The 14,764-nt window shown below is 55.9% G+C and overlaps 3 protein-coding genes across 3 annotated transcripts; 1 reads left to right on the plus strand and 2 right to left on the minus strand.

Moving 5' to 3' along the window:
- Positions 1–110: 110 nt before the first annotated feature.
- On the minus strand, positions 111–1,846 carry KVR01_000804 (uncharacterized protein; the record flags this gene model as incomplete). The annotated part of the gene is made up of 4 exons (XM_044793508.1): positions 111–224; positions 607–953; positions 1,122–1,347; positions 1,454–1,846. The coding sequence occupies 4 exons, from the start codon at positions 1,844–1,846 to the stop codon at positions 111–113; spliced, it is 1,080 nt and encodes a 359-aa protein (XP_044650753.1).
- Positions 1,847–10,326: 8,480 nt separating this feature from the next.
- Positions 10,327–12,563, plus strand: KVR01_000662 (uncharacterized protein; the record flags this gene model as incomplete). The annotated part of the gene is made up of 4 exons (XM_044793732.1): positions 10,327–10,825; positions 11,179–11,208; positions 11,736–11,943; positions 12,065–12,563. 4 exons carry the CDS (start codon positions 10,327–10,329, stop codon positions 12,561–12,563), a joined length of 1,236 nt encoding a protein of 411 aa, XP_044650611.1.
- Positions 12,564–13,004: 441 nt separating this feature from the next.
- KVR01_000144 (uncharacterized protein) lies at positions 13,005–14,534 on the minus strand (the record flags this gene model as incomplete). Its single annotated transcript, XM_044782354.1, has 2 exons — positions 13,005–14,367; positions 14,503–14,534. The coding sequence occupies 2 exons, from the start codon at positions 14,532–14,534 to the stop codon at positions 13,005–13,007; spliced, it is 1,395 nt and encodes a 464-aa protein (XP_044650093.1).
- Between the last annotated feature and the right edge of the window lie 230 nt (positions 14,535–14,764).

The raw sequence follows: 14,764 nt of genomic DNA on the forward strand, positions 1-14,764 counted from the left end.
ATCATTGGCTGTCTTTCTCTCTGGGGTTCTCAGGGGCGGAGGTCTGTCCATCGGTGATTTGATCCCAAGCCCCCCTAATTGTCGGGTCGGGGTTCCCGTCGTAGTTGATTTCACAGGTTTGGTGCCTTCGGGAGGCGTGTGGGGACTCCCTGGCCCAGGAGGACCGGGAGGTGTTTGAGGTGGTGCACTAGAAGACGCTTCTGGCTGAGCAAGGACAGAAGGCTCTTGTTGAGTCTCGTCTGACCCATCTTCTCCCGTCGCATTTGGGATGGCTTGATCCAGGATCTGGGCTGCATACGACGAGAGCGCGTCCTGATTTTCAAGCCTCGGTTGTAGCTCTGCCCACAGGCCTTTCAAGCGGGCCTCTGCATCTCTTCTTTTAGCCGCAAGTTCTTTACGCTTGGTAACTTTGAAGGTTCGTCTGATAGATGGCTAAAAGAAATAAGAGAAAATCAGCGCGAAGATCCCTACGCCAAGCGGAGGAATGTGACTCGGGCGTTCCAGATGCCTGGTAGCAGAGCTCCCAGATCCATCTGATGATGTCCCAGCCAACCAGACCGACGTTTGTTTCAGGGCACAAAGAGAATAAAATGTCGTATGGCCTACATATTCAAACCGCGCTGAGGGGTAGGGAATCAAATATTTCGCCACGAGATCGTCGACATTGACGTTCATTAGATTTCTTGACGGCCTCAGCTGCTCGTCCCACTGTAGATTGTCCGGAAGCTTTTTCATCACTTCGATCGGCTGGAATCCCTCCAAACCATGGTATTGCCAGTATCTTTGTATTAACGCCCAAACAGTCGCGGAGTCGTGGTGCTCTTCTGCCGCCTCCAACCCAAAGTTCGTCATCCATGATCCTCCTTTTTGGCCTTGAAGGATGCCCAAGATTTCTTCCGCCAAGGGCAGTCCCGAAAGAGGGATGTATGTATCCGTGTCGGTTTCACTCATTGCTCTGAGCAGGGAAATAAGTGATGACTCTTTAGCATTTCTTTTTGGGAGCGGTGGGTATCCTGGCAACCCGGACATCAACACTGGCCTCTTTTCATTTTCTGAAGTGTTTCTGAAATAGGTCCTTATATTCCGAGAGCAGGAGAGTGTCTCCTGTAGACTTGAAGGACGAACTCGATGTAGAACTGTTACGTAAAGTAAGATGAGGTGCGCCAAGTTCACCAATGGGTCATCTTCGTCTGTATCATCTTTCGCTGCGAGTGTTACATTTTGCCAACGTCGTAGACTGATCAAGATAGCTCTCCAAAAGTCAAGACCTTCTGTCGCATGTTGCAGAGAGCGCAAGAGATATAAAGCCCACATATGACCATTATTCTGATTGTCGTCCAGGTTGGCCTGCAAAGTGTTGCCCAGGTGGTTAGTGCGAAGGAGTCTCGGCCCAATCGTCTCTAGCTTTGCACACGAGAGAGATACTGGACACATGTGCATTGACATAACTCACATATGGATGTATGCGATCGCCACTATACGGGACCACGTGATGCGAGTGTTCGCGCATATCAAAAAGGTAATGCAGGAAGTTCCCAGGGTGTGCCTTCAAACCCTGGAGACGGTCCTCATAGATTTCTATCCGCCGCGAGATGATCTGTGTTGCGTAATCCCACATCGGGGCGGCCATTGCTTTGTAAGGCACAATTGAGCGACAAACACTGAGGTACTTGTCATGCTTCTGTCGATATTCCTCTTCACCCATAGAATCAGGATCTGGAAGCTTAGGCTGCCACTGCGTTTGTACGTGTTCTTGGTCAACCTTGAATCTCGCCTCGTTCTTCTCAGCCATGATGTCGTTGACCACATCTTCAAGGAAATGGTATATTCTTCTTTGATTAAACATCATTTCTCTGGAGATCACTTCACTCCATAGTTGTGATTCTTTTAGCCGATTAAAATCTTCGTCATTGTCCGGGGTTTCAATAGTGCCGTAGATGCTGTCTCCCCGATCGTTGTTCGCACCGTTGATCGTGACTATTAAACCGCCACTCTTTATTCTTACCAAAGGTTTAATGACTTCTGGACCATCTGGCTCCGTAAGACCCATAGAGCTTACTGCAGACATGGTATTGTCCCAAAACACGTCCAAGCGGGCGAACTCTTTAGGATGATCAGCCGCCCTAGAGAGTAGCAACTGCAAAAATGGCTCTGGAGCATCGCTCAAGTCATCCTGGCTGAATATAGGCCATCGCAAGTGATTAGGATTGACATCGCGTGGCGGACAGAGGGTCCTGTTCCTGTCTTTTCGGTCCCTCCAAGGTGCAAGTTCCCTGGTGCACTGAGATCAGCAATCTGCGAGAGCCAACAAGTTGCAATATACCATGCAGGAACAGCTCGTGAATTATTATAGCTGGGTATTGCAGTTTTCAAACGGACAAAGTGACAACTGGATAGTATACCCAAGAACCCTCTGGGAAGACGATAATCACAAGATGGGCACCCACAGACAACGTCGGCTTTTGCTTTCTAAAGTTTCAGATGCACTTACGTTAAATCTGGGCGATGCTCCTGGGGCATTCCCGTCCCTCCAGAGGATCTCCAATTTCTGGTCAATACCTCTCCCCTCACCTGCTTGGTCATTTTGATCCATCGATTCTCAATAACATAGACGTTTGCCAGGTAGAACTTAGTGAACCGGCCCCATCGCTCCTCTACTTCAGCCGAGAATTCAACCCTCGGCAGCGACGCTAGCTCTTCAAGAGAGAGTGTTTCTTCAGCGTCTTCAGCCGACATCTTGAAATACAGGCTTGTCTGCTCAGGGGAACAGTCGAACTAGATCGGGCCTAGCGAGTTTTTGCATATGGCGAGGATGCGGCTTCTTGAATCGACGAGGTGACTAGAAGCATACGTCTTCAGTGCCATCGAAGTGAAGTGAAACTAGAAAATATCTGCTTTTACCTTGTTTGAAATTAATGAGGTACTTGAATTTGGCGCAAAGGTGACTCGATTGTTCAAGCCCACAGTTGCCCGCCTTTGTGTGAAGCTGTTTCCGTCGAATGGCCAGGGAATAGACTGCCGGCAACAAAGTGCCAATTGAACTGTTTTGCAATTATCAAAGAGTTCAAATACATTAGAATGCGTGTAACTGAATCCGGCATATGATTATATGTAGCCTTTGAGTGATGGCTTGAGGAAGTCGTCAATTGATTGTCCTTGGGCCCAGGTCGAGGCCAGCTCGCAGGCACACCAACGAATAATTAGGCCTAGGAAGAGCGTTCCAAATTATCCTTACACCCACAGACAAATTTGTATAGTTACCTAGGTAGTTTAAAGGGTAAAACTTTAGTGTTGTATAATTTGGCGGGAGTATATTTGCATGCTTGGAAATGGCGGTTGGCAATGGTAGTTATCATTTGAAGTACATCAGCTTTTCCTTTCCCTGGTGGTTTTGTCTTTCCCGTTCCGCGACTGAGGATCAAAGAGACCGAAGGATCCGATAAGTTGCCTAAGTATGGTATCCCGGTTGTAGTTCATACCTATCCTAGGGTATGCTTTCGGCTCCATATCAACCAATTTGTCCGCTCTTTGGACAGCATCTGGTCTGGTTTCGTTTCCGTCCCGTATATGTCCGAAGCCATAAATAACCCCCCAGGGCTTCATACAGTGGTAAACTCTGGAATATATTGAAATCACCTCATTTCCCGACGATTCTGTAATTGTGTAAGTGTCTAGCTTCGTGGATTATGAAATATTAAACACATGTGCCCGCAGTTTCATGTCCAACTGCAACGCTGATCCTGATTTCAACCATGTTGCTGTAATTATCATACAGTGTCTAGTTGCTGGTGCTCGGACTGAGCAAGTAGCGGGTTCACAAGCGACGATTTAACATACTGTGATACTGTACAATTGAGAAGGATCTGGGTGGATGCTCATCATCGGCTGTAATCAATGATAGGATGCATAGGCGATTGGCTTACTGGGCGCTTGGGCTTCAAGTTGACATAGTTTCACATTTGTTCATGTAGCTAGGCTTCGACTATAATGTGTTTTCTTGTTCAAGTATTTATCTATTCGTTATCTTCATAGCCTTGAGACTACTTATTCCTGGGTAGGCTCACCTGGCGTGGGTCATTTTTGAGTGGCTGTCGATTGTCTTTGGTGTTGATGGGGAAGAGCCAAGTTTCTTGGCTGGGTCTTTGTGGGATTCTTCTTCTTATAGGGGCTATTACCTAGGTAGAGACTATTATATTCTCGCTCTATGACTGTTTTGCTCGCCTTCTAGTTAGTAATACCGTTGGGAGTGATGCCTCCTAGCCTTATCTGTGTGGTTAAAGACTCTCGTCATCAGGAGCGCCATCAGCGGCGCGGAGGTTAGATTGGACCTACTGCAGCACGAAGACGGCAGCGGCAGTGAGGGCAGTAATGCGTCGCCCAGTTTCATAATGCTCGAGGCAAGGTAGGCCTGCTTTGGTGCGACGGTCCCGCAGGCCGCAACGGTCGGTCAGCACCCAGTAGCCAGCACTCCTTTATTACCCTCCATCATGGATGGGACCCGGGTCGGCTGGCATTCAATACCTTGCCCATCCTCCAGAGGCCCATAAAAGGGCGGCCAGCCGACGGTCCTTCTTGGGGAACGCCGCCGCCCTGGCCGAGACAGTCGCGGCGAAGATAGCGCGCCTCGAGCTCGCTGACATCAATGTTACGCATTGTTTTCCCAGGGAGCACGCCGCCCGGCGACTCCTACCCATGCCGGAACCGCGAATATAATCTTTGATGAAGCGCACTGGAGAGGAAGCCTGCAAGGCTGCCGAGGCGACGCGCCGCGCCCTGGGGTCGGACAAATCCGCGGCTGATACCTGGGTATGTTTTTCGCGACAAGGAAGAGACCAAGACACGGGTCTACTGTGCCAATACAGAACCGGAGCCCGTAGGCGCGGTGAGCTACACCGCGGGGAGTATCTCAGGCTACAAGTTCGGAATGCTCGGAGTCGTGAAGTTGGCGCTGGAAAAGGGTCTCAACTTTCAAAATTGTAGACCCACACGCCGGTCCTGAGCCTGGGCCAGTGCCACGACGGCAGTGGGAGCTGGAAGTCAGCACGCCACGCGGGTAGATCATTGCCGTCAAGGGTCGTCTTGGCCGCGACCGGCTACTCGACTCATTTGTGGGAGGCATTCCAGGGCGCCATCGTCCCCTTGTGCGGATAGGTCACTCCCCAGGGCCCTGGACGCAACATGCTGGGGATGGGTCTCCTACGACGTACTCGGTCATATACGAGAAGGACTCCGAGTACATAGTCCCCCGGCTGCCTGGGTCGAAACACGTAGGTGACATTGTCGTCGGCGGCGGGCTGGTCTAGGCGCCCCAGGACACAGGACAGCCTCCGGACGGCACCACGGACGGCACCACGATCGACGGGGACATTCTATCAGTGCGTACATGCGCGAGACTACTTCGCGACGCTTGGGAGACAGTTGGGGCGAGTCCCACCCGGACCGCGGGATTAGGGCTGTGTGGACGGGGATCATGGGCTTCAGTCCAAACAGCCTCCCCTTCGTAGGTTGGGCGCCGGGCGCGAGGGGCCGTTGGGCGAGCTGCAGCTTCCAGGGGCAAGGCATGGCGCGCGCGCGGTGGTCTGTATGATGCGTAGCAACGGTGATCTTGATGGGTAGTTGCCCAGCGAATCCATCATTTCCGAGGAGAGGCTCAGCAAGCGGTTCCGAGGCTGGTTGCATGCCTCTGCGGCTGCCGTCCAAGATCACACCGTGGACCGGCCGACCTGAACCTGGCTCCTCATGGCAAGCCCTGACTGCCGCTCAATTTCCAGCGGGAGTTGTCAGGGTGTCAAGTCGCTCCCCGGGAATAACGAAGGCGAGTTGTGTTTATTGAAACTTTAGCAAAGTCGCCGCGGGCGATGTCACGCTGTGCCGATCCCGCCCTGAGGGGTCAGCCCAAGGACGAACAGGACTTGTCAGGCAGGCCACAGGGGAAACGTGGCAGCCGTGGCCGAGCTTTTAAGCTGTGCCCAAGTGCCCAATTTGTTTGATGAGTGGTGATCACGCAGCATCCACTAGCCTTCCAGTCCGAGCTCAGGATGGCTTACAAACACTTGCATAAGACAAGATGCGACGTGAGCCGTCCGGTGTTGAACGACCAGGCTGTCATGGATGCGGGCCAAGGTTGTTGCATCCTGAAGGAGCACGCCCGGATCCGAGAGTTCGGCGCCGAAGAAAGCCAAAATGGTTGTCGGGCGAGGATCGGCTTTGCAGGATAGCAGCGTGCCTGCTCTGCCCCGGGGCCACGGAACGAGGGTCGCATCGCTGGAGCATGCGCACGCAAGGACGTGTTCCAAGGTTGGCAAGGGAGGGAATCCTTCCCGAACTTTCACGGTCGTGTCTCTGTCTGGTCGGCCGGTCGGGTTGGACCCCCCGTTTCCCCTTCCCCCACCCCCTCTTTTTTCCGTCTTGCGAAATCCTTCGGGGGTTGCCCAGAACCGAGCAAGACAAAGCCAGCAGGCAGCTACGGGCTCTGCTATTGAGCTTGGAGACAGCCTGGAGACAGGGCAGGGCAGGGCATGTTGTGGGATGTGACAGTTCAGTGTTACGGAGGGGCTCGAACGAGGCCAGCCAGCCAGCCAGCCAGCCAGCTCGGAACCCGGCTTCCTTGGAGACAGATATTGCCATATCAACCCCCACGACCGTTGCCGTTGCCAGCTCGGACTGACTAGGCCCATCCATGGATCCAGCCTTTCCATCTGGGTAGGGCTTGAGATGATGCACGTACTGGCCGACTGGCAATTGGATCGAGCCAAACCTTCCAACCCTCATTCCCGGACCAATTCCGTAGGCAGGGCTGTGCCAGGGACGGGTCAAGACAAACACAGACGCGTTTCTACTGTGTACATAGCTTGAGTACAATAGATTGAAGCCGAAGCATATGCTCCGTAGCAAAAGGCCAGGGTTCCTGTCCTCCCTGGGGCGCGGGGGCTCTGGATGGCTTGCTTATCTCCTCATGCGGGTCTGAAGGACGGGTCCTCCTCCAGGGCTCTTCCATTCTCTCGGGAGGGTGGGGGAGGAGGACGACGAGATTTGAGTGGGTTCGGCCTGGCTGACCGCATTAGGCTTGGTCCTGCAAGGCCTGGCCGAGTGACGGGATTTGGGGAGCAAATGCCGAGTGGGATACTAAAGTTTCTGCCCAGGTAGCAGGTACTACATAGTCGCGACAGGAACTCGACTGAGAAGGACCAACGGCCGGGTCCGGCTCCGTGAGCCAGCTCGTGGATGTGTTGCATTGAGGAAGGGAAGCGGGCAAGCGGGGAGGGATCGTATGTGACAGCATGTGGCTGCGAAAGGGCGAAGGCAGACGCAGATCTCGTCAGTACAGTATGTACTGGTGCGACCCGACAGGCCCACCGGGAAACGTGGATGCCTCGTGTCTGTCAGTTGCCAACCTGCTTAGGTTGGGCGAGGCCAGAGGCGCGCGCGCAGTGACGATGAGCATCTGTGGCAACCACGCACAGGCAGCAAAGAACTCAGGCAGTACAGAGTAGCAGCAGTACCTAGGTACTCTGTAGATGTGGAGGACGATCCGTTTCTTCTGTGTAGTGTCTCACAACCCCTCCGCGTGCCCGCTGACCGTTGATTGCGGATCCGCAGTCGGGGCTACAAAGTAGTATACTTAGTTGCCCAGTAGTCAGCGTGCCAGGGTGCCAGGGTGTCAGGGTGCCAGGGAAGAAGGGGACGATGCTACGCTGCGGATATGGTGTGTGCCTCCCGGCCTTGTCCCGAACCGGAAAGCCAGCTGCTGGGCCGTCAGGGCCGACAGGGCCGTGTTGAACAACGGGCAGCTCGTCCAACGTCCGACACCGCATGTGGCAGTTGAGGAATGTAGTGTAATGTGGTTGCATCCCCTGGATGACGACCTGGGCGGTGGTGACGATGAGTAATGGCATATCCACCAAGGTAAAGCATCCATCATGTGCATGCCTGTTGATATGACATTTACTAGTGTAGATACTAGTTAGTGGTCGAGAGAAATACCGCCGAGATTAAAAACACGTCCCATGTTTGAGCCGCGTCTGTTAGGGTTCAGCTGTCGGCTTGGCCCAGGTGTCTGGAGACCTAATGACCGTGTCTGTTGTGGCCTGGGTCACTTCCTGGGCAACCTCCTGGGCAACCTCCTGGGCAACTTTTGGCCTGCACCATTATTTCGTCAAGAGACATGGCTTGCATGCAAACAGGCGGTGTCCCCATGCCGGTCTGACACGGCCACTGTCGCCACCAGAGACGTGCTCGGCTGCCGTGGTCGTGGTATGTTATTGATGTCGTAGCACATGAAGCCTTATTGTCGTACTGTGCCTGTGCCGTACGGTTGTTGTAGCCAGCTCCCGCTGGATCAGGCGAGACAGCCAGCAGCAAGACAGATACAGACACAGACAGACAGCCCTGCAGGCGACCGCCACGCCGGGAACCCGATCCTGGGACAGCCCCTGCTCGGGTCCCCTGCTCCCCTGTCTTGCAACCCATCCCATTGGGACCCGTGGATCTTGCCAGGCTTGCCAGGCTTGCTTCCTCCCGCCCCCTCGGGGCCTGTCGGTGCCCAGGTGGGCCGGCTCCCACTTTCCCGTCCTCTTGCGCGGCTGTGTGCTGCTGATTGACCATTCAGGCCTTTTTGACCAACAAACGGCTCTGTTGATGTGACCTGGTCTGACAAGGACGGCTGCCCAGAGGCTGGGGGAACCAGACCCCTCATTTTTTGCTGACTTGATGGCCAATTCCAGCGAATTGTGTCAGCGAACCGAAGTGTTTCTGCGAGGGTGCCCGTGTTTGTGCCACCCGAGCCCTGGAGGCATGTGCTCGCTCGGTTCCCTCTCTTCAAGCTTCTCTTTTCCCTGTTGCAGCCCGGAAAGTTGATGGGAAATGTGGGTTGATTTCTTCGGTGTCCCCCTCCTGCCAAGTCCAGGCACGACAGAATTGCGGCAGACTAGCTGCCCAGGTACCTCCGTACATATGTAGCTCTTCGCAGTCGCTGGCTCTGTTGCTCGCGTCTTGACACCGCTCGCCCCAGACCGAGAAGAGGGCGGCTGAACAGAGAAGGCACCCCTCCTCCCCTCCTCCCCTCTTCCCGGCTGCGCCAATGGCTACACTGGCAGACTGGCAGACTGCCTGACAGGTCGAAGCCCTTCATTTCACAGGACCGAGCTAGAGCACAGCCCTTTCTGCATGCCTTGGGACTGCAGTTGCCGTTGCAGTCGCAGTATGCAGGCTCGTCCTGTCTCATCGGCCCCAAGAAGATGACTCGAGCGTAAGCAGGGGCCTGGCCTCGTCCGTACACCGGCGAGCACCAACATGAACCTGTGGTCTCACCGTGCTGAATTCTGCAGCACGCAAATCATCTTGGTACTCATCCTCCAGATATTCGAATATACGGATGGTTGTCCTTCATGCCCAATGCCCTAGGCAAAACAAAACAGGGATCGATTATAAATAGTAGAGGTAGATGTACAAGGTCGAGGTTCTTCTTCCTCCCCCTTCCCAACCCCAGCCATTAGCAGGACCAGCGGCGCCCACGAGTGGATGTAGCAGACGGCTTCTTACCTGGGCAGGGGAGCTTTTTGGGATCCTGGGTCACTTGCTTAGACTTGGACAGGTACCTCCGTATCTGAGTACTGTGTAGACTGTCTACCAGACTAACAAGTCCGTCCGTCCCTGCCCAGGTGCCCAGGTACTTAAGTAGGCAGATACCTAGATACCTAGATACCTAGGTACCTGGGCAACAAGCAGCTCCTCGAAGGACCAGCATCCCGGTTCTTGCTCCCCTCGACCTGTCCAATCCCTGGCCCGGGTGACAGACGGGGGCACCTGAACAAAAGAAACCCACCTTACCCGACCCTATGGATCATAAACTGGTCCTCGCCCAATGGCTTCCCGCCGCAAGTCAACCCATCCTTTAACGACACCACCACCACAATAATCACTGCCACCCACTGCCACCCACAGCCCAGAAGCCCATACTCGTTCCAGCCACCGATACAGCACGGTACTTCGTACAGTACTTCGTACCCGCTACCAGATCGGCAGCTTACTCTCGCTCGACCCGAACCTGGGTCTGGCTGCTCACTCAGACACAATTTCTTGGGAGCGCCTCAAGAGCCTCACTCCCGCCCAGCCTTATTTCATCTGACCACCGGCCCCTGGACCACATAGTATTATCTCATCCAACTTCCCACCGGCCATGCAGCGTCCGCTGTCAACATAGCACTGGTGGTCAGTCACAAGTGCTGAGGGCAGAAACCAGAGGCCCAGAGTCCACACCAGGCCAGGCAAGCCACCCTGCACATGACGATAATGCTCTCCCCTCCAAGCTCGGCATCCAGCTCCATCATGGACCAGAACAGGAAACCGGCAGGATCATCATCCCAAGGAGAGGCACCTCCGTTCCCCGCCTACGAATCCTCCAGCTACTACCCGCCAACCAGCGTCTCGGAATATACAAATATCAATACCTTTTCACAGCCCTCAGGGACCAGTGTTGGCGGCCCCGAGCCCTCGCCCCCACCGTCCCTGCTAGGCCAGGCCACCGGGGCCCAGGCCGCCCTGTCCTTCACCAGCACGTGGATCACGCCCGCATCTACCGAGGAGCTGGCCGCCGCCGGCGACGACGACGACAACAGCTTCCTCGACACAGACTTTGTCTACGAGAATGGCCGCCGTTACCACGCCCCGGCCACGGGCAGGGTTGTCTACCCCTTACCCAACGACGAGTCCGAGCAAGAACGCGACGACATGAAGCACAAGCTGGCCCTGTGGATGATGCACGAAAAGCTGCTCTACGCACCCGTCGACGACGTGCTGAAGCGGGGCGGGATGGTCTTCGACTTGGGTATGTTGCTGCTTCCTCTCCCAATTCTCACCTCCATCTCCACCTCTTCACGCCTTACTCCTCAAACCTTGGAGGCCTGCGCCCAATCAACCCAATTGTGGACTCTTGTCTCAGAGTGGCCAGACTGGGCTGTGTTGGCTTTCTTTTCCTTTTCTTTTCCCCCCCCCCCTGCAAATTGCCCGGCTTGTGCATCTCCCGCACAATAAAAGAGCCCTGTATCCCTGGCGAGCCGAGCTGAACAATATGCCACTCACGTGGCTTTTTTTTTTTCTGTCTTGAGAAAAAAAAAGAGAACCCTGCGTGTACCACAAAACAGAGACAGAAGGCTGACCTAGTGTGTAACCAAACTACAGGCACCGGAACAGGGGAGTGGGCCATGGAGAGTGAGTGCAACAATGTCCTGTGTTTCGCATCCCTTTTCTGTCTCTCCCACCCTCCCAACCTGCCGGGATGTAGTGTCTCGGAGGACATCAACCGGTGCGCACCGGGGGCGACATGATGTGCCTTGGGACAAGAGCGGATTCCGGACCACCACAGGCCCTCAACGTGGCTGTGCTTCCCTGTGCGCTACTGAGCAGCCTGTCGTACAAACATGCATTCTGGCCGGTGTCACCGCCATGATCAGTGAGACAGCATGGGGTTTGATTTCCGCTATGGGACACTTGCTGTCTGTGATCGTCCAAAAGGGACGATTGGCCTTGGAAACCCATGATCGCGGCCCCCAAATCTCAAAAAACACCTGCACACACGCTAAGGTGGTCGTTGACCGGAGACGAATGATCCCACACTCTGTCACACTGACTGCTCCTAGCAGCCTCCTTATGCTCCTCCTGTTGTGCCAGTAACTCGTTAGAAGCGGGATAGTATCACAGCAGTGGACCGAGCAACAGACACGCTGACGAGTCAATAGTGGCCCAGAGGTACGGCAAATCACAGATCTTTGGCTGCGACATATCTCCAATACAACCGGCCTATGTCTGGGACAATGTCTTCTTCTCGGCAGACGACTTTGAGGAGGACTGGACGGACTACCCCGAAAATGCCTTTGATTTTATACACATGCGCTACACGGCGTTCTCAATCAGAGATCCGGGGGCGTTATTACAACGGGTGATGAAGTACGGCCCTCCCCTGACTATCCACGGCATATGCACATTCACGCGACAAGAAGCGAAGACACATGAAGAGGGAATACATGGAGGGCGGGGAGCAAAAGAGGCTAATACTGTCGTTCCACAGACACCTCAAGCCAGGCGGCTACGTAGAATTCCAAGAAATGACCTACTGGCCCCGGTCAGACGACAACACCCTGACCGACACGACCCCCTATGCATTCCGCGACTTCTGCTACTACGTGCAGATGGGCATCGCCGCCCTGGGGCTGGACCTGCACATGATCAACCGCCTCCCACAGGGCCTCCGCGACGCCGGGTTCGACGACGTCACCGAGGCCCGCCACAAGCTCCCCATCGGCCGCTGGGCCCGCGACCGCCGCCAGCGCCAGAAGGGGATATGGTTCCTCCGCATGATCCTCATGGAGGGCCTGTCCGCCGTCGCGAAGCGGCCCCTCATGCACGGGCTGGGGTGGAAGGCCGAGCAGGTCGAGATGTTCCTTGTTGATGTGCGCAAGAGCCTAAACGACACGGGCATACATGCGTATTTCCCATTTACCGTCGTCTATGGGCGCAAGCCGCTCGAGGCTGGGGCCGATGGCGGGGCCGGGACGGCATCACAATAAGAGGTGGCAAAAGTTTGAGATGCATGGCACCGGCGCGGTACGCCGTGTGATTTGACTGATTCGTATTGCAAGGCACGGACAGTGCTCTCGTGAGTGATGGGGAGGAAAATCTGAGATACCCAGTGCAGCTGCTGAAGCTGGCATATGATAAGAGAGGCATAATTGTAGGATTGTATTCTACAAGCTCTCTCCACTAATACTACTCAACACGTTGGAAATCCGGGACCGATGGTCCGCTCTGGACCATCCCCCCCTCCCCTGAACGTGACAGGAGGCGGGCACAAAGCATGACAAGACGTGCGGAACCGTACAGCGGACAGAGGATATTATCTCAATATCAAAATTTACATCAAACGCTGGAAATGTTCACAGTCTGGTCGCCTGCCTGGCCATGGCGCACAAACAACTTTTACGGCGTGCCCTCGACAACGACGACTTAGTTCACAACAAATGCCCATCAGCGCTCGCGCCCTCGGGCCGCTTCCAGTGGACCTTGACCCCGCCCCAGCTGTGCTGGTTATACTCCTCCTGGACCTTGCTGCACGTCTTGAGCCCCCAGTCCGTGACGCCGACCATGAGGCAGCTCTCAAACATAAAGGCACAGCTCCCCGCGCCGACCTTGGCCGGCGCGAGCTCCGCGTCCCGCGCGCCCTCGTAGCTGTCCGCGTCCGGGCCGTGGCCGCTCATGACGTTGTGCAGGCTCGCACCGCCGGGGATAAACCCGCCCGCCCCTCCCTTCTTGGCGTCGTACCCGCCCTGGATGAGCCCCATGAACTCGCTCATGGTGTTGCGGTGGTACCAGGGCGGGCGGAAGGTATCCTCGCCGACGAGCCAGCGGGGCGGGAAGATGACAAAGTCGGCGACGGCGGTGCCCGCGTGGTCGGAGGGGGCCGACAGCACGGTGAAGATGCTGGGGTCCGGGTGGTCGAAACTGATGCTGCCGATGGTGTTGAAGCGGCCCAGGTCGTACTTGTAGGGGTAGTAGTTGCCGTGCCAGGCGACGACGTCAAAGGGCGTGTGCGGCTGCAGGGTCTGGTACAGGCTGTTGGCGAACTTGGCCGTCACGGTGTACTTGTTGGGCCCGTCGAAGGCCACGCTGCCGTGGTCCTCGTCAAAGGAGGCCACCGGCGCCTGGAAGTCCCGCGCGTTGGCGAGCCCGTTGGACCCGATGGGCCCCAGCTCGGGCAGGACAAAGTGGCCCTGGTACAGCTCCAGGGCGTAGCCGCGAGCGGGGCCCGAGGGGAGGTAGACGGCAAACTTGACGCCGCGCGGGATCACGGCGATCTCCATGGGCCGCACAAGCAGCCAGCCTTGCTCGGTGCGGATGTCAAGCGCGCCCTCCTGCGCGACCAGGAGGAAGTCGCCGTCGGCGGAGTAGAAGGCATGCTTCTTGTCCATCGACTTTGCCGCCGCAAAGATGTAGATGCCCAGCCCTGACTTGACCGTGGGGTCCCCCGCGCCGGCGACCAGGTGCAGGCCGCTCACAAAGTCCGTGTCCCCTGAGCCCTGGTCGAAGGGGTCCCAGCGGAGCTGATTGGGAATGTAGTGCATCTTTGTCGCGGCCGACTCCTTGAAGTCCACGGCCTGGCCGTGGCCGTGGCCGTGGCCGTTGGTGGGCTGGGACGAGGCCGGCTCAAAGGGCGGGTGCGAACAGCTGGGGAGGATGCGGTAGAGCCATGTCTGTTTGTTCTCGGAACGCGGTGCGGTGAAGGCGGTGCCCGAGAGCTTTTCGGCGTAGAGGCCGTGTGGTGGCTTCTGTGGGGAGTTTTGGCCGACTGGGAGGGCATCCGGGACGGCTTCGGTTCTGTTGTCGGACGAGCAACTGGCGATTAGCCCAAGGCTCCCGTTGAAAAAGAAAAAGGGCCACAAAAGACCCCCGCGAGGAGGTAAAGATTATACTTGCTCGAAGTAGGAGTCGAAGCCGTTCTGGTAACGGTACTTCTCCCTGAGGGAGAACTCTGTGACTGGCATTGTGCCGAGGCTGTCCTTGGACACTCACTGCGACTGTTGTTGTGTTCGGCGGAGGGACATCAATCAGTTAATTAACAAGTCAGTCAGTTCAGCCAACCTCTCGCATGTCATTCCCCAATAAGCTACCACGGGGGTCAGCGGCGGGGAGTATCGGCATCTTAAGACTGCAGACCGTGACGAGCAGAGCTCCCAGCCCTTCGGCTTCTGGTAGGTGACGTCGCGGCGCGAGC

This window comes from Diaporthe batatas, assembly GCF_019321695.1.
Source record: "Diaporthe batatas strain CRI 302-4 chromosome Unknown Contig00001, whole genome shotgun sequence".
In the NCBI taxonomy this organism is placed as follows: Eukaryota; Fungi; Ascomycota; class Sordariomycetes; order Diaporthales; family Diaporthaceae; genus Diaporthe; species Diaporthe batatas.